This window comes from Typha latifolia, chromosome 6 (assembly GCF_019914945.1).
Source record: "Typha latifolia isolate L0001 chromosome 6, TyphaL0001v2, whole genome shotgun sequence".
NCBI lineage: Eukaryota > Viridiplantae > Streptophyta > Magnoliopsida > Poales > Typhaceae > Typha > Typha latifolia.
The window spans coordinates 3,108,660-3,132,993 of NC_133091.1; the positions used below are offsets into that span (position 1 = coordinate 3,108,660).

Here is a 24,334-nt window from a genome sequence, read left to right on the forward strand (position 1 = left end):
CATTAGCTATACAAAAAAATATATATATACTTGGGCTATAAGAAATATATGTATTTAATTTTATATAATAAATTAAAAAATTTAATGCAATTAAATTGTAAAACTGAGTCATACTCGAAGGAGAATAAACTAATGCTTATCAAAAATGTGCAATTTAGTACACATGTTCTCAAATTTTGATCATCCCAAGAGACAGGTCGTAGGTCTTGAGTACTCACCCTGCAATGCTTGATTTTTATCAGCTTTAATGCACATCTCATACCTCCTCCCCCTTGTAGGAAAAGTGTAAATCTCTAATATTATCAACTTAGATGTAACATTCAAATAACACCGGAAACAGAAACGAATATCATCAGTAATGCACTATGAACCTTTTCATTTAATTGTCTCTACAAGCCGTGATGGTCAGAAAAAATATCTCATTTATCACACAATACACACTCTTGATCTTGCTATAACTCTCTTAGCAATGCAACTGGGTTTTCTCCATAGATATATTTACCTTATATTGATGCTGAGAAAAGGATATCTGATAGGGCTTCGGTATATGTCTAATATCTAGATACATTCCGTGTTTGTAACATTAGCAGAGATGTGATAGAATCATCTCCGATAATGCAAATATTATCCTGCAGAAGTCCGTGGCAATCGGCTGAGAAAGCAGTCAAATATAGACAGCATGTATGAGTACAGATATTCTTCTTGAGTACGAATATTCTTCTGTCGTTCCGCACTTGCCCAACTCAGACAGCAGAGGCAGCTCTTATTACAATTATCTGCAGTTTCAAGCCTTTTGCAGCTTTATAGCAACTCAGTCTCCTCCTGGTCACCTTCAGCATCATCGGCTTCATTCTCTTCTTCCTCTTCTGGTGCATCTGGATCCATTCCCTGTATAAGATGGGAAATTTTAATCATCTTTCTTTCAAAGGATACGCATTTCTAGAATTGACAACTGTGCTCAAGGGATTGGCAGAACCAAACAGTAGTACATCAGCGAAGGGTACCTTCATCTGCTTCTCCAGGCGCTCCAAGCCTCTTTTTGCAGCTTCATTTTGTGGATTTATCCTGAAATGCAGTACAAGTGGATGTAGTAGCCATGAATTTCTCTACAAAAAAGAAGTGGATATAGTAGCCATGGATGCAATGGATAGCACAGGAGTTTCATATCTGGACAGGTATCAAGTGCCTAATTGGACTACTAAGTTAAATTTGTGGACTGTTCCTTTAGGAGGAAAAAATGAGAGAATTTCATCAAAATATTTTTATAAACACCTGCTGGAAAGTTGAGATCTAACTTCTGGCTAGGTTGACTTGTTTGGCATTATTTAATAAGTAACATCAAATAATGGATATTGTTTTATGGACAGATATATATCACAAGTGAAAGTTGCACTTATTGACAATTAAATGAGTGAGCCGAATATTTCTTGTCAAATGTTGTCATTTGAGTTTACACGCTCTTAGGTTACTGATAGTGAAAAGGAGATGCACCTTAATGCAGCTTGATAATGTGAAAGAGCATCTGAAAGCATATTTGTTGCTGCAAAAACTTGAGCCAACTTGACATGGAGAGAGTCATCTGCCCAATCCTTGAGGTATCTTTCAAGTAGTAAAACAGCATCTCTATTTCGCCCTTCGACAACATGTAACTCAGCCAAGGCCAAGGCAGCTCCAAGAAACCCAGGTTCAAGGCGCAGTGCAGATTCATAGAACTTCCTTGCCTAGTGAAAGATAAAAGAAAAATATGGTCAAGGAAATTAACATTTGGACAGCCACATAAAGGAAACAAGGAAATTAATACATGCTTCGTTAAGAAATGCTGTCAATATTAGGAAAATCAACTTGCCAAATGAAATAAGAACAAGATATTCTCCCCTTGAGCAGCAGTACCTTTGTTTTAGGCTTGTATAATCACTACCCGTAGGTCTAGCACCCTTGCATAACAAGCTTCATTAAGCTAATTTAATTAACAATGAACTCTACCAAGCCAAGTAAAAGAAAGATGTTCTCAAGCTTTCCTCGTAAGCAGATATAATTTGCATTATATGTCCTTGATCCAGATAACTTGCATTACCATACAGAGAACCATTAAGTTGGGCCAATCACTCTATAATGAAGGATGAGTAGGGGAAACATTTGCATCTCAGTATATCTAAAAGGTACTGAATGCCATGATATGCCTAAAAAGTGCCACCCACTCCTTTTTAAGTTCTGCAATCAAAACCTATTGAAGGAGTACTACATAATACTCCCTTTTACAGTTATGCAATACAATCCCGTCAATAAAATTCCACCAGGTAAACATATGCCTCTGGCAAAAAAGGACCTAAAACAAAATTTTGGATGAATTCATTCCAAAAACTTAATTCCCAACCTTTCTTATACTATTCTATGGTCTCCTTGCATGAGTCACCATTATTCCCAACTTCACTTTTTATCGTTAGAGATTCAGAATGATACTTTCGTATTAATACCAATTAGAAATAAATAAATAAATTTCAAAAGCTTTCAGGTATCTTGGTTCATCATTTTCTTATAAGATCTCAAATAAGATCATCAAACCTGAGGACAAGTTCAGGCTGAAGTGACTTCCAGGCTCCAGCCTCTAGGCCCATAGATTTGTAAACCTCATAATGATAGCGAGTTCCCGAGGACCAAAGATAATATAATAAAATGCATTGGAATATGAAACCTACGTTGATAATAAGGTCAGAGTGTCGGGGTTTATCCAATATCTTCCGAGGGACTAAATCACATGAAAAATATTAAATTACTAGAGCTCGGTGTACTTATAAACAATTGAATTACCAAGAAACTCCAAAGTCTCCTAATTAGAGGACTCTAGCCCCTCTATTCAGTTACCAAGGGACTAACATCACATAATAATGATTAGAATTATTTGCATCTTATAGGTTACAGTCCAACTATCAATACTCTATTAGCTAAAAACCTCTCCTGAATTGAGGATCTGGGCCTCTTTTTATAGGTGTTTACAGACCACTGGCCAGTCACACCTTCATGTCATTTGTAACGAGTCTAGTGACTACTACACGAACTCTCTAGCACTATTTCTACAAAACTGCCATGTCAACATTCGTGGAAAGGGCTGTGTATGTCATGCTTGCTTTCGCTTGCAAGAAGAATTTACCACAATTATTTAAGAAGGGGATAAGGGTATCATGTTAAGTCACCTACCTAATGAAAGGGCCAGCTTCAGGTTCTCTGACACAACAATCTGTTGGCACCACCACCTAGACAACCAATCTCATGCTTTGTTACTATGACCAACCAGGAACATCTAATTATCCAATAGAACAATTTCAACAATTAATAAATTGATATTTGTCACCAAAGTTAGCTGTTCAATCTAAATTTTACATAAACAGAGGCAAAGGTGAATGAGCCATTCGGGCCACTTACTGTTGGCCCTCCACTACCAAATCACTGTCAGAACAATACTTCTACTCCTTACTCACCTTAGCAACTTGGATTCTGCACAAATTGAGCTGGGACAGACAATCTTCAGATTACTTCATATTATATATGTTTATTAAAAATTGATTAGCAGACCTCATGACACATCATTCTAGGTATAAGTATTTTGTCTTAACCCTTAATTATATGGAACTTGTGTATGAAGCATGATAAAGAAGTAACAAAGTATATGTGATACACTATCAGACAACCAACAAGATATATCATAGGTTTATAGCTGTTGTAATTGATCCACTGTTGACTCCAATTGTACAGAAGAGACATTTAATGAAATGACAATTGAATATATTGTTCAAATTATGATTATCATATCATGGCAAATTCAATAGATGGCTGACCTTCTCTCTCCCAGCAGAACTAACAGCGTGCACATCACCAACTAATTTAAGAGCTTTCGCAGACTGATGCATGTTCTTCATTGCCTCGCGTGCAGTAAATAATGCTTCCTTTGACTTTGAAAGTGCTAGATAAGAACGCACTAAGCCTGAAAGGTCAATCATAAAAAAATTATGTTCAAATGGCTAGTTGAACCACTCCTCACCAAATATATATCAGACACGATACTCAGCAAATTATTCACACATAGTTGTCCTCTACTTCTTTAAGGTATAATAATATGAAAAACATACATTTTCACCTATATACACCCATCCTCCTGCCTGCAAACGCACACACATCCCCATGCACATAAAGATCATATCCTTAGCTTATCATATCCTATGGTTCCTACTTCAATAACAGTAGGTCAATATATTAGATTGTACCATAATCCCCTATTTGTGTTCATGCCTCATAGTTTTGAACAAATAAATCCAAGATAACACAGCAGAAACACCTTGATATGAGCGAATGTCAGCCCTTAACTCTTGAGCACCCCTGAAGGCTGTCACAGCAGCGTCTGGTCGGTTCAACGACATATATAGGTTACCCTAACAAGCATCAAAAGTACAGCAAATTATTTTGCAGGAAAAAGATGCAAGATAACTAGACAAAGTTGGTCCATGTGAAATCATGAAGAGGATCAAACAATTACCTTCATAATATAGGCTGCTATATGTCTATCATCGATTCGGAGGCTCTGATTGAAAGAAAAGGCTAGTCCATGAGACATCATTTAGATTGGGCTCAGAGATGAAAATATAACATAATTTGTTAATACCTTCTCAGCATAAGATAAAGCCCTTCGTTCATCCTTCCTTTCCCATAATGCAGATAAAGCAACAAATATTTCTGCTCTTGTAGGGTCAATATTTAGCATATCATGGACCAACTTGTTAAGCTTAGCATGGTCTGATTTTGATTTTAGAAGCATTGCATACTCATCCATGTAGGTCAAAATGTATGGATCAATTGAACGAACCTGTGAGATAATGCAACTTTCAACACGTGGCAATATCAATAGTTAAGAAGAAAATTATTTTCTGTCATTCCCATAAAATAAACACTAGTGTCTGCCTTACCTTTTCAAAATTTATGATGGCTTCATCATTTCTTCCAATAATGGCTTCAACCTTCATATAAAATTTAATACTAGGTCAAGAAAAGTACAAGAAATTTTCAGTCTATCTAAACTAACTGAAAAAAATGAACCCTACGGATATCTCTAGAAGCTTAATGAAATAAAACAAGTACATTCTACAAAATAAAATAAAATAAATAAATAAATAATAAAAATAAGAAATCTGCAAAACTAATTTTCAATAAAAGAAAGTGTGTAACTGACATGATGATGAACTACTAGATATATACACCCAAAAATGCACTTTTAAATGTATACAACCAAAAAATGCATTCGATCTTTCTCCCATAACAAGGGATAATTAATTATCATGCTATGATTGCTTCCAAAGTTGACATAAATAAATAAATGCACTTAGATCCACAGAAGAATAGAGGTTTACTTTAATTTTCTTAGTCTAGATCATTATAGATGATAGAGAAACTAAAAAGTGGCCATAGGAAATCCAGCTAGTTGCCATTAACAAGTGACATACCAAGAACAAGTGGAGATTTTCTTTTCTTCATTACCTTTTTTTTGGTTCCAACTACAAAGGTAGTGAAAGGATGAAATGTGAATCAAGATAAATTAGAGAATGCATGCCCTGAAATCTTCTTTAGAACAGTAAGGGTGATTGAACTCATTTAACTGTAGACTTAGGAAGCTACCGAAAAGGTAATGGTCTTAAGGTACTACATACAGGGGTAGATTGAACAATTCCACTAGAGCTTTTCAATAGTGTTGAACTAGGCACGCTCTCTGCAACAAGAGCCTTTCTTTTAGCACAAATCTTACAATTTAACTAAAGTTTCCAAAGTGTAAAGGTAGGCATTTCCTGCATTTGAGAGACTTTCTTTCATTACGCACTTCCACACTTTTTTGGGCTACAGGATCTCTCCACTATGGTTCAAACAAGGGTGATCTTCATGCTGCAAAACCACTATGTCCAATTATTGTAATCAGAAGTACTACAAGTAAAGGTATATAAGGGCTACAGAAGATCTAAGAATGAAATTTTGAAAAAAGAGCTCCCTCATTGACATCCCTCTCATATTGTGAGAAACAACACCATCAAACATTTCAATTTCAACCATTGATGTAATATCCAGAAATGCAAAATAATAACAATAATACCAAAAAAAATGTATCACGTGCATTGCATGTACATTTTTTTCCCTCTTCTTCTCGACCATTGCGCGACAAGGCGAGTGGCACAGATTTTGCGGCCAAGGTCTCCAGATTGTATTACTTGCAACAAACTCTAAATTTTCTTCTATAAAATCCCTAACCTTACCTTCCTCCCCACTCTGTAACACTGTCTCAATTCTTCTACTTTGTCTTCTTCTTCCTTCCTTATCAAAGTTGCATTGTTGGATCAAGTCACTGGAGCATCGCCAAAGCAATCCGAGGCCACCAAGCAACTCACCTATAAGTCCTATTCCATCTTTCACATTTAATTTCATTTTCGTGCAATATCATGTTTTCTTTGTACAATATAACAAATATATTCTTTACGCATTACTATTCTTTGTGCAAATAACAAATATATTAATCATGTCTAGCTAGCGGAACTTAAGTTGTGATATGTATGACTTGAAAATAATTTTGGTATAAATCGCTTTGTAACTTTTTGCAATGACTTAAGTCTACTTGGAAATCCAAAAAATATACATATTTCATATTGCTGCAATGACTTTTCTTAGACTAGTCTGGCAAGATAAAAAAATAGTCTCAGGCTAAATTAAAAGGCTTTTTACGGTGATTCTAATCTCCCTCAACGATTAGTGAAAAAAACAGACAGGGAGTTAGTGACACCTCCTGATAACCCTTAAAAGAGAAAAAGTTTTATCTATCACTCAATGACATCTCTTGGTGATTCTAACTAGATAAACTATAAGAAAAAGATGTGAATGTTATCTCGATGTGACTTCTAGTTGATATGGATCCATGGGTTCAGATCTAAATAAGAATTGTGACATTTATTTGATATGAGAAGTTTTGCCTAATGAAATCTTAAGCATCCTATTAATTTATTATTTGTATTATTGTTACTAGAGCCTTATCATTCTGGTTATGAGCATGCTTCATAGTATTTGTGTATTATAAATTGTTGAGCCTTAGATTTTTAAGATCATACTTATGGATTATGATTGGCTTTTAGGTGGATTCAGCTATTGAGCTATAACTGTTAGCTCATAAAATCTTCTATTAACATTTTATATATTGGTCAGCATAGCGAATGAGTATGGTGCACCGGGACTCCACCTTTACTTAGAATTTGTCTTCTATCTTCAGTTGTCTCTCCATTTGAAAAACTATTTGTTGCTTTAGTTTTATTTGAAAAATATTGGTTATATAACTTGAGTAACTTTACTTCCTTGAGAGATTTTGATTTTGATTTATTATTTGTTTTGAGTTCCTTTATATTGTGGACTTGGATAGTTATTGTTAAGGCTTCGTATATCTCAAGCTTTATTAGAATATGTGGTCGCTCATGATCTGAATTCAGGTCGTGACAATAGACAATTAGATGCACTATTACATCCTTGCCTACTTTGAGTAGCATAATAGCTATTGATTTTAAAGATGTTAAAGAATGTAAATGCCAATAACAATAGACTACTAAGGACATAGAATGATTGAGCATGTCCGAACAGGTATGTAAGGAAGCATTGAAATATCTAGGTTTGGCTTTTCCAATAATAATGACAAAGATGCAACAAAACAGTAATATATATATTATTGAATTGCAAATATCCATCGTCCAAGTGTTTGAGGTACATTAAGGTAACAAGAGTTGATTCCACAAATTTAAATTTTCGAACCTTTGCAATTTCCAACAAGATGTGCACATTATTAGGAGAACGCTGTAATAGTTCTGAAAATAGCTCAAGGCCACCTACAAAATGTTAATTAGCTAGCTGTCAAAACAGATAGCCTCCTGATCTATAGAAAATCATTTTAACAATATCTGCATTTAGAAAACTAACTGAAGTAAAACTTAGCAAGAAGATAATCATAAACCTCCTACACCCACGCATTGTTTGCATAAGCGAACAATACAGCACTTACAGTACAAAAATTTTATGCTTGATAAGCTCTCAAAAGAGAACAGTAGCACTACAAATTTAATAATTGACATTTACGGTCTTTGCTTCCCACTATTACTTGCAATACTGTTTGTTGGCAAAGCTTCCAATGTCACATCAATTTAATGCGGAGAACCACTTGTAGTTTACCTAATTATAAATCAACTACCTCCCTGTTCAGTTATGCTTGCAACAAAAACAACAGCCACTTTTCTTTTCATTTTCTTGCTCGTCGAGTTCCATCAGCTTAAAAGAAATATAATGACATATTCCACTCCGTACAACATTTGCCAAGTACACTCTTGATAAAAGTGCCCTTCTCTTTAGAGTTATTTCAGAAGAGAGTATAACATGAACATTCCGTACTAACTAGTGGAACCCGAAACAACTTATGACAGGTGACTATTTGCAACCACACTTGAAAAGACAACAGTCAATTTGTAAATAGGACAATATGAAGTGGTTTTCCATCATAATCAGTTAAACCAGATGTCTATTTGTGTAAGTACCCTTTATGAATAACATATTTTGATCCACTAATTGTATTACTTTCCTTTACGTCCATGTCCTTCAAAGTTTTATTAACTTCCCATTCTGCTGGAGATCATTTATTCTATGAATCACATTGGGCTGTAGTTAATACTTAATAGTCATGAAAGAAATGAATTTGTAGTATCTGTGCTTCCATAGTTTGTGTATAATTCCTAGGTACTCACATAGCAAATGCCATCAAGCAGTGAATATGGACTACTCTAGTTAATTGAAGAAACATATTTGTATTTCACAATGCCATGTGGTATACTGACTTCATGAAAAGAAACATATTTATATTTATCTCAATTATATACCTTTATAATCATTTGAAGCAATGCAACATTGAGCCTCAACATACCGCTGCAAAGACATCCAATGAAAAGGTCAAGAGTTGAAATATCATCTCTACAAGAAAATGACAAGTATTGAATAGAACAAATTTAATAAAGAGAAATGGAAGAATGAACAACTTAGGTTATCATTGATAAGTTATTGGACATAACCATCCCTAACTGTAATATTTATCAAAACAGACTAATAATAGTGGTTATGCTTTCCTGTACACTGAATATATATCGAATCCTTTGATTCCTTAAGATTATGATACGCCATATAAATTTAGTCCAACTATTTACTATTGTCTGGATGTAAGTCTTGCACCTTGCATCCTCATTTGTTCAAACCTTGGAAAGGTCCTTTTAAGAAATGAAGGTTGCAAACCTCTTCCCTCCTCAGTCCATAGGTAGGTGAGAGCCTTATGCACTTGGACGCACTTTTTATATTCTATTATTGGTAGAGATTTAAACAATTATTCAACATAGATTTCATATTCTGGCAATATAATACATGTGGCGCTTTAGTTGAACTAATTACTAATATCAGTCTTTACTTACTATATTGCACATAAAACACACAGGACAGAAGCTAATGCAATAAAACAGTCTAAAAGAAATCACTCCTCCGTACACATGCATTACATGGTCATAGGTGGATAGGCTCAACCATCTCAACCAGTTGTCATATAGCTTACCCTCTGTAAGGTTCTCAAAATAGTAACCAACATTGAGCCTCAGCGCAACATAACATGTCTCTCCTACTTTTTCCGTCAACCATCTCACCTATTATATGTTTCTGTACTATCTACTAAATATGAAACAGAATTGATCTCTAGATAGTCTTTTCACGTTCTAAGCATTGTTAAATCTCTTCCAGAGTTTTATAATAGGACTTATGACATGGATCCATGAGAGTCTGTACTTTGTAAGCTTCTTTTTTCTCTATATACCAAAACTAAAGTATTCTTTCCCCACTAATCATGTATCCTTTGTCTTTCAACTTAAATAGTTTTATTATCTAGACTAGTCAATCTACTAATTAGCAGCATGTTTAATATAGAGGAACCTTCCTAGTTAATGTTTTACCATTTATCTACTTCACCCTAGGTTGAATCAGATAAGGCAGCCATGTATGAGGACATACTGTATTTTAGATTATGCACTACACATGTTAATTCTTGTGTGCATAGCATATTAGGAGTTCTCTGAGATCCTGAACCATCTTGTATATTAAGATGTTTCACTAAGAAGAAGCACAGCACAAGCTTTTAGTCAGGTTGAAATTGCATGTGTCAAACTAATGAAACTTTTAACCAAATACATACTACATAGAAAGAGACATTTTGGATCACACATTTTCATGCTTACAAAAAAGAAGTTTCAACAAAAAAGAGTGCATGATAGAGAGTAAATGCTAATTGTGCTATGGACTATTACACGACCAAAGAGATATTGCTTAGCTAGTAAGTGTTAAAGCCCTAAGGTACCCTCTGCAACAAAGCCCATTAACAAGATATAATTAAATAGAATATTTACGCACAGTCAACCAACGTTGTGAATCCACATGATCAAAGGGTAGCCTCCCACCTTTATTTGGTGCCTAGAAATCAATAGACAGAAAAAGGACAGACATTAGTACAATGCAGCTGTAATAAGAATATGTATGCTTTATAATTTCAGCTACATGAGAACCGTGAACTTTACAACTGAAAATGTGTGTCCTAGGTAAACCGTGTCAAGAATTTGATAGCAACTAAACAAGTTTAATTCATAAACAGGATAGAAATTATTTAATTATTATTTACTCAATGTTACTTTGTGAAAGAATTTGTGGCATGTGGATTGCCCCAGCCCCATGGGACTTGCACAGCTGGACATACATATGGACACTAGGAATTCCAACTATTTTCTGAATATGGCAGTTGACATAATTAATATTGATATTGTAAAACCCGTAAAAAATAAATTGGCACACGTGCGCATCTGCTCTTCTCCCCTCCCTCCCTCAACACTTCATTTTCAGAATTGCCACTGGAAGATTGTGAAACTGATCTAAATTCATCTCTTCAAAACCCCCTCTTAGCTCTACTAATTCCTTTTTCTCTTGGCTGCTATTTGCATCTTTTCCCTCCTGTCTCTTTTTCTTCTTTCTTGTCATTGTGAGTGCTTGACGAGGTATATGCGGTAATAGGGGACCGCCAAAGCAACCCGACCACGCTAATTGATCTGTAGGTGAGCCCCTTCTTTCTCCTTCCAATTAATTTCTGGTTTATCAAGTATGGAAGACTATAGCACCAAATTTAGATTTCCATCTTCTCCAATCAGTGACCTCCATTCGACCTTGTCCACCTGGAGAGTTTTGCCTCATTGTCTCGCATAGGTACCCTTCACCGGCCTCCTAGACCTTTCATTTGATTTTTGTATATGACTTTGATTCACCAATTCTCGACTTTGCCATCGACCTCTAGTATTGTCATTTCCTATGCCTCTTCGACTAGTGAGCATCTTCACCTCTAGGCGATGCTTTTAGCCTCAGCTTGTCTTGTGAAAAGGAAGGCTCCATGGCTGCTGGCCATAAAGCTTCACGTTCTTCACCATCGGTCAACCCGCCAACAAACTTCACTCATCATCATCATGAGATTGAAGAAAGAACAACACACATCTGAATGTACTTCAGGGATGCATGTTACCACCGAGAGATTTATGTGTGTAAATCATGCAGGCCTCTGGAACGTGCTGAACTGCACACATCTAAAAGTACTTTAGGTTTATTCTTATTTATGCAAGGAACCAATTGACATATAAAAGTTGGATTATTCTTTTGTATACATTCAAATTTATAAGCATTGCAGAATGCTTACTTCACGGTATGAACAAACATATATGAAGACCATAAGTCCATAACAACTAGTCAACTACAATGTCGAAACCAAAAGACCTCTTTTTGATGCCTTATCAAAATGTGGTATCAAGATGACATTAACAAAAGTATGATGCAGCAAATTAGAACAATAAAGTAAGCAAATCATGGTTGTAGTGTTATACTATATGGATTTATATGACATACATTTAAGATATCAAGCTAATCTTATGACAAGCAAAAGACCTCGGGCAAAGCAGCTCACATTGAACGGATTCTTCCTTATAATAGCATCAAGTTAAAAAGAATCTTTGGTTACCTGAGAAAATAGTGATAAAATTTCTTTTGAGGAAACGCCTAGTTCAGCCAATGCTATAATGGCCTCCAAAACATAAGGGCAGTGCCTGATGGAAATGTATGAAAAGGAGGATATGAGATCAAGAAAGAAATTAATGAATTTATGTAGCTCTTTTTTTTAATAATTTTGTCAGTTTCACTTTCAACAGCTTTCACTGCTCTTGAGTCTTGGCACTAGAGAAGCTGGCTAGTTTCATAGCTATGAAAACTATGGAATGGTTTTGAGATAATCTCAAGGCCCTTTATCTTTGTTGACTTGCTTACAAATTGCAACATAATGGATGAGATCAATAAATTCCAAAGAAACTGATAGTGATTGAGATTAGAAAAAGTAAAATACTAAATTACTCAAAGAATGAAGAATATTTCAGAATATTGAAAAGCAAGATGCAAACAGAGGATGGATGTTTACAAAAAACAATGCACGGAGGAACGAGAGTCTACTTGACTCTCAATACAACCATAATGTAGAAACTTCATATGATCAATAAGTTCAACCTCAAGCAATCTTTATAACATGCAATGCCAGCTCGATTGTTTCTAGATATTCGGTAAAGCTTTCCCATGGTAAGGTTCATTCTTAGTGTTCTTGCTTTAAGCGAAATTCCTTCCATCTGCAAAAGAGAGTTGTAGAAATAAACATATAATCATTACTTCTGATTTTAATTATCAAAAGATCAGAAAGAATGTTTTCCTCCATCAGATTTTCTGCCATAGCATAATATGAATATATATTGAAGCAAATAACTGTTATAAGACCATCATTTTGCAGGCAATAAGAGAATCAATGTACAATAAACAAATTAGTGTTCTAAAAAATGCAATATCAATCCAGATGTGTAAAAAAAAATTATATGTTATCTTCTGATTATACATGAACACTAGATTATAAGGCTAGCTTTAAGGTATGATCCCAAACACCTGAAAACCAGATTATGGTTTCTACAAACATAAGAGAATCTCAAGAACAAGATTCAAAGATTGATTCGTCAACCTAATGCATGACATTTATAAGTTGGGACAAACTATTTCAAAGATGAGCACCTCCCTACTTATCCATGATTACTTGTTTCTTCTCTTCCTTTCTGACTAGCAGTCATATTTTGCTCTTTACTCAAAACACCATTAGCTATTAAAGGCACTCTAAGAAAGCATCACAAGTGGCAATTTATGTTTATTGAGCCAACTAATCATACTACACATTTGCCATCTCAATAAGCACACACCTAATAAGATCCGACTACGATAGTCGAGTCAGTTAGGTTGAGACAAGTTGAGTCTAGTTTGTTCGTTTTAGAATTGAAGCAAAGCAAATAATCCACATATGTAAGCCCCATATGATGAGTTAGACCCAACCCGCTATGTTTCTACTCCTATAAATAAGAGTAATCATTATTTAATTAGGAGGAGATGATGAAAAGAATATTAGTCTAATTATTTTCTTAGGAGTAAATTTAACGTAATAACCCTAATTTTACCTTCAAACCCTAGCCACCATCTACCTCCACGAGCCACCCACTCATATGACCGACCTCCACCACCTCACAGTCGTCCACCACTCGTTGATGACCGCCGCAATATCAGTTTTTCTGTTTTTGTCCAGTTTTGATTTTTTTTTTCTACTATTTCCTTCATATATTTTAACCTCAACCTCAGAATCACTTCATTCCAAAGTCATTAGGTCTGAGACTCACGAGTTACCACTTATAAAAATTTTAGAACTTTTCTACGAATGGATTGGTCCAGATTTGGTCCTTAATGACACCCATGATCAGAAATTATTTTCATGTATTGAAACATTACAAACTTATTAGTTGATCATCCGTACATACTCCTCCCCACATTTAGCAAGGCAAATCATGTCACTGCAGGATTACTCCCAAGGAGCCTTTTCTTACACCATGTCAATGAACCTAAAAGGCAACGCCTTAATAGCAAACTAACCCTCTCATAGCCAAAGAATGGATATCATTTTCTTGGTAGCATGCGGAAGCATGGCTATCAAAGTTTAGAGTGCCTCATGCCATATATACTTGGCCACCCCACATGTGAAGCCAAATCAGCATTGCAAGAAGTAAATAGTAAACAAAATTGCCCTTTTTTCACTTTCTGAGATTTTCATTCTTGATGTGCACCATCAGAAAAGCTGCTTGTCCATGTCGTTGGAACACCAAAGCATAAGAATTAAAATGTGACAAGATTGCACATCCAATTGTCTCTATTAGGTTTATAGATACAAAAGAAGATTGCTATAACTTTTGGATGTTACCTATCTGTCACCATTCAATACTAGACTTTAATTCTGACATGAGAACAATATTCACAATTACTTGACTGAAGTTTAAGAAGAAATTCACAAAGATGGCAATTATATATCTCTCCAATCCTGACCTTTACACTAACAACACATGGATATACAGAAGACCTACGAGTTGAGCAAATTAATATAAAAAAATATAAAAAATAATGATTTTAGGCAGAACCTCTAAAAGGGCAGCACGGTGCTCACTTAGTGCACAATGGCAAAGAGTAATCTTAAACTTCACCTGCTAGTGTGAAAAATGAAAACATTAGAAACAAACAACAACTCCTTTATCTTCCAAGTGTCTAATTGTAAAAGAACAGGAAAATAAAACTACTTTAAGTTGAGATATGTCAGACAGTAGGCTTTAAAGAAAAAATAATTGCTCGTAGTAGAGAAAGAACCTACCTCGCTCTCATTGATTGCTGAAACTGTAACAGAATTGGGAGAAGATGAACGACTTGATGCGGATAGTGAGCTTCTAGGATTAACCGTTGTCTGTTTTGGCATACTTCTACATTGCTGCAATGCTTGCTTGTACATAGTCTATTTGAAAAGGACAATTAGGACTGTTAAGGCCTCATAATAAGGTATATAAGTCATAATAAGAAAAAAGATATATACAACCACTATGTGAGATGAAAAAGAGATCTAATGAACTAGTAACTCAGTAAGTACTGATCTCCTCATCTATGTTGGAAAAAGCTTGTGCAAAACCATGTATAAGAAGTTCAAGGATATAATTCTTTTTATAAACTTATAAAAGGTTTACTGAAATATTTATGACCTCCAAGTTAACGGGAGGGCAGTTCTGTTTAGCTTTTTCATAATTCAACCAATACATCATCATCAATAATTAGGCAAAGAAAATCTCAATCACTTATTACAGGGTATATATGAATATAATATTACCAGTGCCCTACGAAACTCCTTTTCTCCAAATAAAGCATCACCTTGAAGCACCTACAATGGAATTTCAACACGCTTAAGAATGATCTCATGTGAAAGAAAAGGAAAAAATAGACTAATGACAAATTACGACTTTGTAAATGCGTAGACAAAAGATGCAATTGGACAATATACATGACAAATGACAAGACATTCATTAACCAGGATAGACAATTTGATATTATAACTAACATAGAGTTAAGCATCATGCAGAGGAAAATACCAATAAAACACCAACAACTTTAGAATCTCTATCACAATATAAATCATGATCACACCAAAAAAGCTAGCAATTGTTGGATTGCAAATTATCTGACTGTCAGATCATTGCCAAGCATTACATGGTAACATGGTCTTTCAAAAGAAACAAGAGAAAATAAGCTGTCACTGCAGCTAAACAGAGTCACTGGCCTCATGCATACATTCATAGGATACTTACACTCCCTACAATCTTTGTATTAATATGTCGTCCTTTCTTCATAAGAGTATAATAAATTTATTATGTAGTGTGTGTCGAGCATCAAAGTATGATCAAACCATATGCTTGAGAAAGGAAAGGCCCAATTAAGTAAAAGAAATTATCTATAGCCACAAGAGTTTTACGTTCGACTAAAAACTAGGTGATAGAAATTTAATCAATTGTAACCAAGTTAAAAGAAAAAAGAAATATATATAATAGCAGATAATAGGTCCTTTTAAAAGTTTGTGTTCATATGTTCCTATCAATTGGAAACTTGAAGAATTTAACTAGGAAATCATCCAAAAATTAAAATTGTGACTTGGGCAATGCTAAATTGTCATGTGACTTGGGCAACTTCATCAACCACCACCAACCATTAACGGCCTCCATTCCACACTAGGAGGCTTGCACCTATTTCCAAAGACATAAATTCTTAGAAGATAATGTAAACATTATCATCTGTACTTTACACTTCTACAAAGAGAATATCATATTAAAATCAAATCTCAAGAAGGAAAAAAGCAAGTGTATCAGATGATTTCTTAGAAGATTCTAGTCATAGATACCTAGACTAGGTGAATAATCAACAATATGCAACTTATTTAAATCCCTGAAGCAAAAGGCATCATTAACTTATTAAAAGCTGTTGTGAGGAAATAGCAAAAAGAGAGGAAAAAAGAGCAAGAAAAACGTAGCCAGATAAGAATCATACCAAGTTTTCAGCCTTAAGATGGGAGCTGGCTTCAACATTTGTAGCAGCTGAAGATACAAGAAAGCATCCCTGTCGAAGTTTCACAAGAGTTTCTTACTAAGAACTAATATATAATACCAAAAACGAAAATTGAAATATCCAAATAAACAACTCAATGAGCAGGTGCCAGGTGGAGTCTGCATGAAAAATATTTAATTCAATACTATACTGCCACAAAAAGATAATGTATGGCATAGTTATTTCTATTTCCTTCAATCCTTTCAAAGTATAATTTATGATTAATAATTGGAAAATTGTCTTCACTCAGTTTAGGTAAATAGTTAAAAGCACTATGCGCTTGGCAAATAATAGGTGCAAAGAAGGATCACCAACTGTTCTTTAAGTAATAGAGAATCAACATAGATGGTACAGGCATGTCCAGCAAAGATCCAAGTACACCAAAAACAGATCAGAACAAAGATCAAGAAGTCTCTCATCCAGAACAAGTAATAACTATGAAGAAGATTGTTCATTTAAATTACCAAATTAGAAAATTGCCACGTTAATTACACGAATTACCAAATTCCTACCTCGATTTTAAGTATCCAAAATCAAGGGGCAAAAAGAAAGGCATCATTTATCTGGGCAAAAGAGCAATTTTGATGCCTCCAAGTTCTTCGCCTACTATTGTATTTCATTCCATACTAAGAAGAATCGTGAACAGCATGAAGAAGCAAAGGCATCTAAAATTACAACCCATAAACTATAAACGAAAAAAGAAGAACGACCACATTTGCCTTCATCAAAAGAAGTAGAGATAAAAACAGTCGAGCAAGATGCCTTTCAACACATCCAAGTAAAATCAAAGCAAGAACTCAGCACCCAATGATGACAACCAAAATAAGCGACGTAAAGATGCGATTTTTGGAGATACTGGCGGTAATTTGGAAGTCGAGAAGGGTATGATTTCGGGGGCGATACCAGCATTTGGGCCGAGTCGAAGAGGCCGTTCTCAAGAAGGGCGGTCATCTGATCCTTGAGGGTTTCCATTGCTTCCTCTGCTACCTTGCCACGAGGAGTACAGACTAGCGAGATAGAGGAGGGAAAGAAGAGAAGTAAGCCCTCAACATTTCAAACCTAGTTTTGCTAAAAGACTGTCCATTTTTTATTATTATTGTCAAGCAACATTTTTTGTAATACTTTTGCCATAAAATAATGTAAATATGAAGCAAAAAGAAATTATTTAAACATAAAAGCTTAATATATGTTTTTTTAATCTCTTTTTCTAAAAGAAATCTTTATTTTGTATTAAAAAATTTTTAAAAAAAAGCTACCGAGTTAACTTAAACTTACATTAGCCTAGACAGTAATATTTTAATATTTATAAAATTCTAAAGTTATGGCCTATCATTTTATTCCATAAGAAAAAGTCCTAAATAAGATAATTTCTTAATCAGAAGAGTATAATATCTAACTTTAGGACATACAAGTAGATAAAAGATTTTAAAAAAATTTACATTAAAAAAACCCTATTAACAAAAAGTGGAGTTTTTGACCAAACTAACTTGGCTCGAAAACTTTTTTTTTTTATTAGAATAGACTATTCTTAAATTTATTTAACAAATGAAGTCTAATTGACTGAAGCCCTAACAAAAATGTTGAACTAATTAATATTTTTTTCTAGGCAAAAATACTGATTAGTTTCAGCGTTTTTGTTTGGTTATAAAATACTGATCAGTTCAGTATTTTTATTTAGTCCTAAAACATTGATAGTTTAGTATTTTATACATATAATTTTTTTTATATGACAATAAAAGTTTAGCAATCTTTCAAAAGTTTAGAAAAAAAATTATATGACAATAAAAGTACTGAACTAATTAGCAATTTAGGAAAAAAATTATATGACGTTTTTATAATGGCTAATTAAATCTCATTTGGCAGCCAAATAAATTTGAGGATAGTCTATTTCGATAAAAATTTAAAAAATTAATCTATTTTGGTCAAAAACTTCAAAAAGTGAAATGCGGCCTTTCAGTGCGCACCTATCTATGAAACTGAATCTAAGAGGGTAAGGCTGTGCAGCATAAAGAAAGAACATCTAAATCTAGCGCATCACTAATTCTATTTCTTCAACACAGTGGGCAGTGTCAAAAGGCAGGCTTTATAATAGAGGAGGCAACAAATGATGATACATTATCTCAGAAGAATTAGTAATGACAAAAAAGGATCATCAACTGCAAAAATGTTTCTAGAATGTGATGCGATTTTAAGTGAAGCTGGTCATTTCTGGAAACTCAAATGGAAAACTTGTATTTGTATTTCCGTTACAGCAAGTGTGACTGAACGATCTCACTGAAAGACATGCAAAAAGATCAAAGGAATAATTGCTCTTGAAGGCAATTTCTCAACAAAAAAAAATGTTCTTGAAAGTTACAAGTCATTTGGCATACAAATGAGGTTTTGATTGCTTCCACCGACTGTTCAACCCCCAAGTACTCTTTGAAATGAATATCACGAGGTAAGGGAGTATAAATTCATCACAACTTTTACTGTTATGCGCATATATCGGACTGCTCACCAAGATAAAAAATGTGTCACATGGCAGAAGTAGGAAAGATGGAAGCTTGATTAGTGGACTTTGCCACACAGCAGCTGAAAAAGATCAAGTGGAGAAGTTGAATAGTTTCATCAATAGAGTTTGTCACGATGCATACTAGTGTATTTGATTCCTGAAGCTTCCAGCTCATTGAGGTGGAATCTTGTAGAAGATGATACCAAATAGAACGTTTCTGGAGGATTTTCTTTCTATATGATACTTTAGAAAGCAAAGTTCCAGCAGTCTTCAACTCTTTGTTCCTTATTCATTAATTTGCCAATATTCAGCAAATCAATAGTACTTAGATTAAAGCTGCTTTCCCAATGATGTCGATACTCCAATGAATGATGCCATAGACCTATCTCTCGATTATGCGCCTGCGTGGTCTATCATCATTATAATCAGAATTGCTGAATTGATCAGAAAAATGAATATTTCTTCCTCGTTGCCTGTTGTCAAATCTTTCCTTATCACCATAGCGTCTAGAGTCTTTAGACCGCATGAAAGGATCATCTCTCCGTCCACCAAACCTATCATCATTTGATCCTCGTCCATTCCTTCTTGAACCCTTTGGTCTATCACTTTGTTGGTTAGCCTTTCCCCACTGCCTCACCCAGGATTGATCCTCTTCACCATCAAAATGTTTTGATCTGTCATTCCGCCTTGACCCACCATAACTATCTCCACGAGAACCTCTGTCGTACTTGCTTGAGTCTCTAGAACGTCGATTGGAAAAAGAGCTACTGCTCATCCTATTATCAAATTGAAATTCTTGGCGTGAACCTCTTGAACCAGATTTAGGTCCTTTTGACTTATTCCGAATGGCATCTGAGTAGTCATTGTCATCAGATTTATCATCAGTAAAAGATATTCTCTCCTTCCTGGTAAAAGCCCTACCTGGATTTTCTTGGCGTTTCCCTCTCTGTTTTGATCTAAACCCTTCATCTACATCACCATCGGAATCAGAAATAAGCTCATCATCACCATCTGAGCCGAGAGGCATCTCCCTAACTCGATTGGAGCCACCTCTACTGCCAGCCTTCTGCCAAACATTTGCAGGACGACTAGGTTTCCAGTAAGGATGATTTACAAGGTCATCATCCTCTGAGCCTGTTAAATAATCTTTGGCACAATTTTTGGAATTTGTTGGGCGATCAAATTCACTGAATTCTTCTGAATCAGAGGCCATCTCAAACTCAGAAAAGCTCTTCCGTGATACTTCACTTGCTTGACCGCCTTTTGGCGTATCAATCTCATAACTATCAACATCATCATCATCATCATCTTCGTCATCAAAATCATCAAACCCTGTGCGTGAATGTAAGCTAGATTTTCTTTCATCTGGTTCTGAAAAGCTTCTCCATCTATCATGGTTTCTCTGTGTCTTGCCTGTGTCACCAGCATCATCTTCAAATCCCCTAGCAATTCCTCTATTAGACATATTATCTTGTGAGGAATTCTCACCCAATTTAGATGAATCTGCAAACTCAAAGGCCGCAACATCTGCACCATCTTCTTCATTGTCATCAAAATCAAAATTCCAAGCATTAGAAACATCTGACATTCTGGCAGCTCTATCATATCCTGTCCGTGGAACAGACTGTTTTGCTTCCATTTGGTTCTCCGTGTACTCATCAGGGGGGCGCTTGTGTTCACAATGAAAACATGCCATATTTCGCCTGTAATTCAGGAAGTTACACCTACAAACAATAAGATTAAAGGTGTGTTATCTCGGGCCTCATCAAAACAGTGATATTCATATCAGATGATTCCACTAAATAACAATTAGCTTACCGAGGACACTCCCATTCTCCCGGGAGTAATTGCCTCTTGGGACGTTTGGCATCACACTGCAAGCAAACAGTGTTCTTTGCAAAATTCATGAAGTCACACCTAAGGCCAAAGTCAACAAGATTTAGCCAGCAAAACTACAAGTCCAGAACATGATATTATAATGAACTTAAATAAATAAATGCATCAATAGATAAAGTACTTGGGACAGAGCCAGTCTCCTTTCTTCATCTCTACATCATCACGCCCCACTCGTTTTTTTGGTGGTGGAGGCGGCTGTTTTACTTTAGGAGGGGGCTTCTTGATAACTGGTGGTGGAAGATTGGGATCGATTGGAACCGCACTCAACTTGACAACCTCATGTATTAATTTCCGGACAACAGTTTTCACAGATTTCATTTTCATGAGAGGCTTGTTTTCAACAGTTCCGTTAACATGATCAAACCCAAAAGTCAACAAGACACGCATAACATCAAGGGTTCGAGCCTCATCCTCTTTACGAGTGAGGATATACCCTCTACCACACGAATTCCTTAAGCTGCAAGAACTGCATACCTGAAAATTCAGCGCCAGCAAAATATCACAACTCACAAGGTTTGCACTTCACTCCATATCATTGAATTTCAGGAAAAGAAGAATTTCTATCATCAATATGCGTCTTATGAAAATACAATAACTGGTTCCCAACTGAAATAAGGATATTAAAGTGTTAAGTGTCGAACCCATATACCAATTCAACATATAGAAACTATTTGATTTTTGATGTTCTCAGAACTAGTGTCCTAAAAAGCGTCCGCCCTGACCTGTCATGGCTTAGCAGCCACACATTGTGCCAGTCTGCTATATTTTCCACCACCACAAAAATAGAGTGGCACTGAGATGAATTCACTGTTAACTCCAAAATTTATCCTTTGGGAACATTTCACTGCACTTTGACAAGGCGTAGCGTCTGCTCAAGGGATAGGAAATAGATTGTCTCTAAGTGATCTTATTTATGATGTCTCTACTGAAATGCATCTCCAAGTTTGATATGGAGTACGAGGTTTCCTAGGTTCCTTGAAGCTAGATGTTGGTAAGTAAGAGATGCAAATTCTAGTTAATCATGAATGAGTTCACCTGCTCTGGTCCTATGTGCATTACATGCTTGTCCAACAATTTGTTTGACCTTGTTGTTGAGCACCATATAGTTGGTGATACTCTAGGGTTTATTACTCCTCTCAGAGAATGGATGTGCTTGGAAGTGTTGAATCTATAAAATTACTGATCAAACATACAACTGTTATGATGATTTCCTAACTTATACAGATTCATTGAGTAGAAATTGAAAACATTATGCAGTTATGAGAGCTTCTCTCTTATACTTATATTTTCAATTCTGAAGTATTATTTAATGTAAAATTGCATCAATTTAAGCCATACGATCAGTATCAGGAAGTTGGCAGTCATTTCAGATCTCATTGTAAGGTTGTTAAGTGTCTATAACAAGCATATGTATATGTGTGGGTATTTGCATGCATGCATTGTGTATCTAAACTTTCATTGGTGCCAACTGAAACAATTACTATTAGATAGATCATAAAGTGTGCTGTGAAAGGAAAACAGACGAATTTGATAACAACTTACTCCAATCCCAAAATTAGAATTTGGTCAACTCAAATATCTTTTGCAACAAAATAACCAAACAATATGATGGAATAAGTTCTAATTTTCTCCCTAAGCAACACGTACCACAGATGGAAACCCTGTACATCCTTAATTATTAGTGCGATTGATGTCATTGCAAGAAATACATGCAAAAAACAGCCCAAAAATGTGGCAAATCTTTTGTTTGAAAAGAATAGCATTCAAGCTCATCATAATTTGTATTTTAATTCAAAAATGATCCACATACATCTCCCTCATCGAGATGGACAAGCTTCCTCAACAGCTTTGCTGAGAAGACCACCTTCGGATCCATGCTGGGACATCCATGACCCACCAAAATTTGAATATCCTTCCTTGAAAGGGACCTGAATTATACTGCCAAATTAAGTCTCCCTTATACTGATAGCCAATAATCATATCCAAGGAAAACAATACCAACTTCATGTTCTTAATCTAAGAGAGAAAATTTGAATCGCATGCTAATTCTATTTTCCTTTCTATTAGTAATCAAATTCTTCTGGAAACACAACCAATCCATGGAAAAAGAACATACTTTGCACCATTTCGTTGTATCACCATCCAAAATGTGGCAATTCTACTACTGGACATGTTTTTGACAGGATAATTATCATTAGGATAAAAATACGAACTTTATGCTGTTACGTCTAAGAAGAAGGTTCTAATCACAATGAAATGGCGGTTGGGCCTTTTTGTCAAAAAAAAAAAAATTTCACATGAATTAATCAAATTCTTTACAGAATACAACTAATATACACAAATATTAAATTTTGCACAATTTCCACGAACCGCCATACGTAGTGTAACCAAAATGTATGCTTTTAAATCAGAAACTCAAAAAATTCGGGGGAAAAAGATCATACTTCAATATATCAAAGCGGTCGCGGCCAAAATTCATGCAGGCGTTGCGCACGGTGATCCAATCCCTAGAAAAATCGAGACCCACTTCCTCTCTGACCCCGGAGATGTCAATACCCGCGTTTGCAGCAACTTGGTCCTCATCAGCCCTACACAGATCAAAGTAATTCTGATGCGCCAGCCTCTCCATGAGCTCGATCCACTCGGGCCACGGGTGGACCAGCTCCACCTCCTTCCGAACCACCTCTTCCATGCTTTCCTCCACTACCTCATTCTTCTCCATCTCCGCCTTCTCCTTCTCCTTCTCCTGGTCTTTGGCTTGGCGCCAAGCGCGGATGCGGAGGAGGGCATCGTCCTTGGCGGCGTGGTCGCGGGCGCGGTCGAGGGAGTCGATTTGGTCGAAGACGAAGGCGAGGCGGGAGGAGAGGGAGGGAGGTTTGGAGGTGGAAGGGTCGGGGGGGTCGGCAAGAGGGAGGGAGGAGAAAGAGAGGCGAAGGGAGAGGTGGGAAAGGGATAAAGGTGGGACTTTTATTGTAGAGCGGAAGAGGTAGGTAGAGGAGGAGGCCCGGCGGAGGAGGAGGAGGAGAGAAAAAACCATGGGGGAGAGAGAGGGAGAGAGAGAGAGAGAGAGAGAGAGAGAGAGAGAGAGAGAGAGAGAGAGAGGTGTTAAACCCTACAAGGTTGCCGGGGTGGGAGTTAAGGAGCGGCAATGGACTGTGATGAGTTGCTAACGTTATCGGATACGGGTCCAAAAAAGGTAATAGCATGGCCCATGGGCCGAAGAGCCCAACTACAATTTATTGGACTATAAATAAAGAGGGGTATGCCGTGTTGCAAATGAATGCAATCAGTTTTCAT

At 35.9% G+C, this 24,334-nt stretch overlaps 2 protein-coding genes across 2 annotated transcripts; both read right to left on the reverse strand.

Annotated features, from left to right (window-relative positions):
* Positions 1-349: 349 nt before the first annotated feature.
* Positions 350-17,731, reverse strand: LOC140790346 (anaphase-promoting complex subunit 7). Its single transcript, XM_073140380.1, has 18 exons — positions 17,551-17,731; positions 16,591-16,659; positions 15,383-15,433; positions 14,879-15,016; positions 14,652-14,714; positions 12,667-12,782; positions 12,131-12,215; positions 10,492-10,551; positions 8,931-8,976; positions 7,819-7,892; positions 4,956-5,006; positions 4,655-4,855; positions 4,529-4,573; positions 4,331-4,424; positions 3,834-3,979; positions 1,492-1,721; positions 1,005-1,065; positions 350-888 (listed from the first exon to the last, which is right to left on the reverse strand). The coding sequence occupies exons 1-18, from the start codon at positions 17,617-17,619 to the stop codon at positions 802-804; spliced, it is 1,686 nt and encodes a 561-aa protein (XP_072996481.1). The 5' UTR covers positions 17,620-17,731; the 3' UTR covers positions 350-801.
* Positions 17,732-18,814: 1,083 nt separating this feature from the next.
* LOC140791480 (uncharacterized) lies at positions 18,815-24,138 on the reverse strand. Its single transcript, XM_073142074.1, has 5 exons — positions 23,482-24,138; positions 22,848-22,965; positions 21,159-21,511; positions 20,960-21,058; positions 18,815-20,865 (listed from the first exon to the last, which is right to left on the reverse strand). Exons 1-5 carry the CDS (start codon positions 24,072-24,074, stop codon positions 19,524-19,526), a joined length of 2,505 nt encoding a protein of 834 aa, XP_072998175.1. The 5' UTR covers positions 24,075-24,138; the 3' UTR covers positions 18,815-19,523.
* Positions 24,139-24,334: the final 196 nt, after the last annotated feature.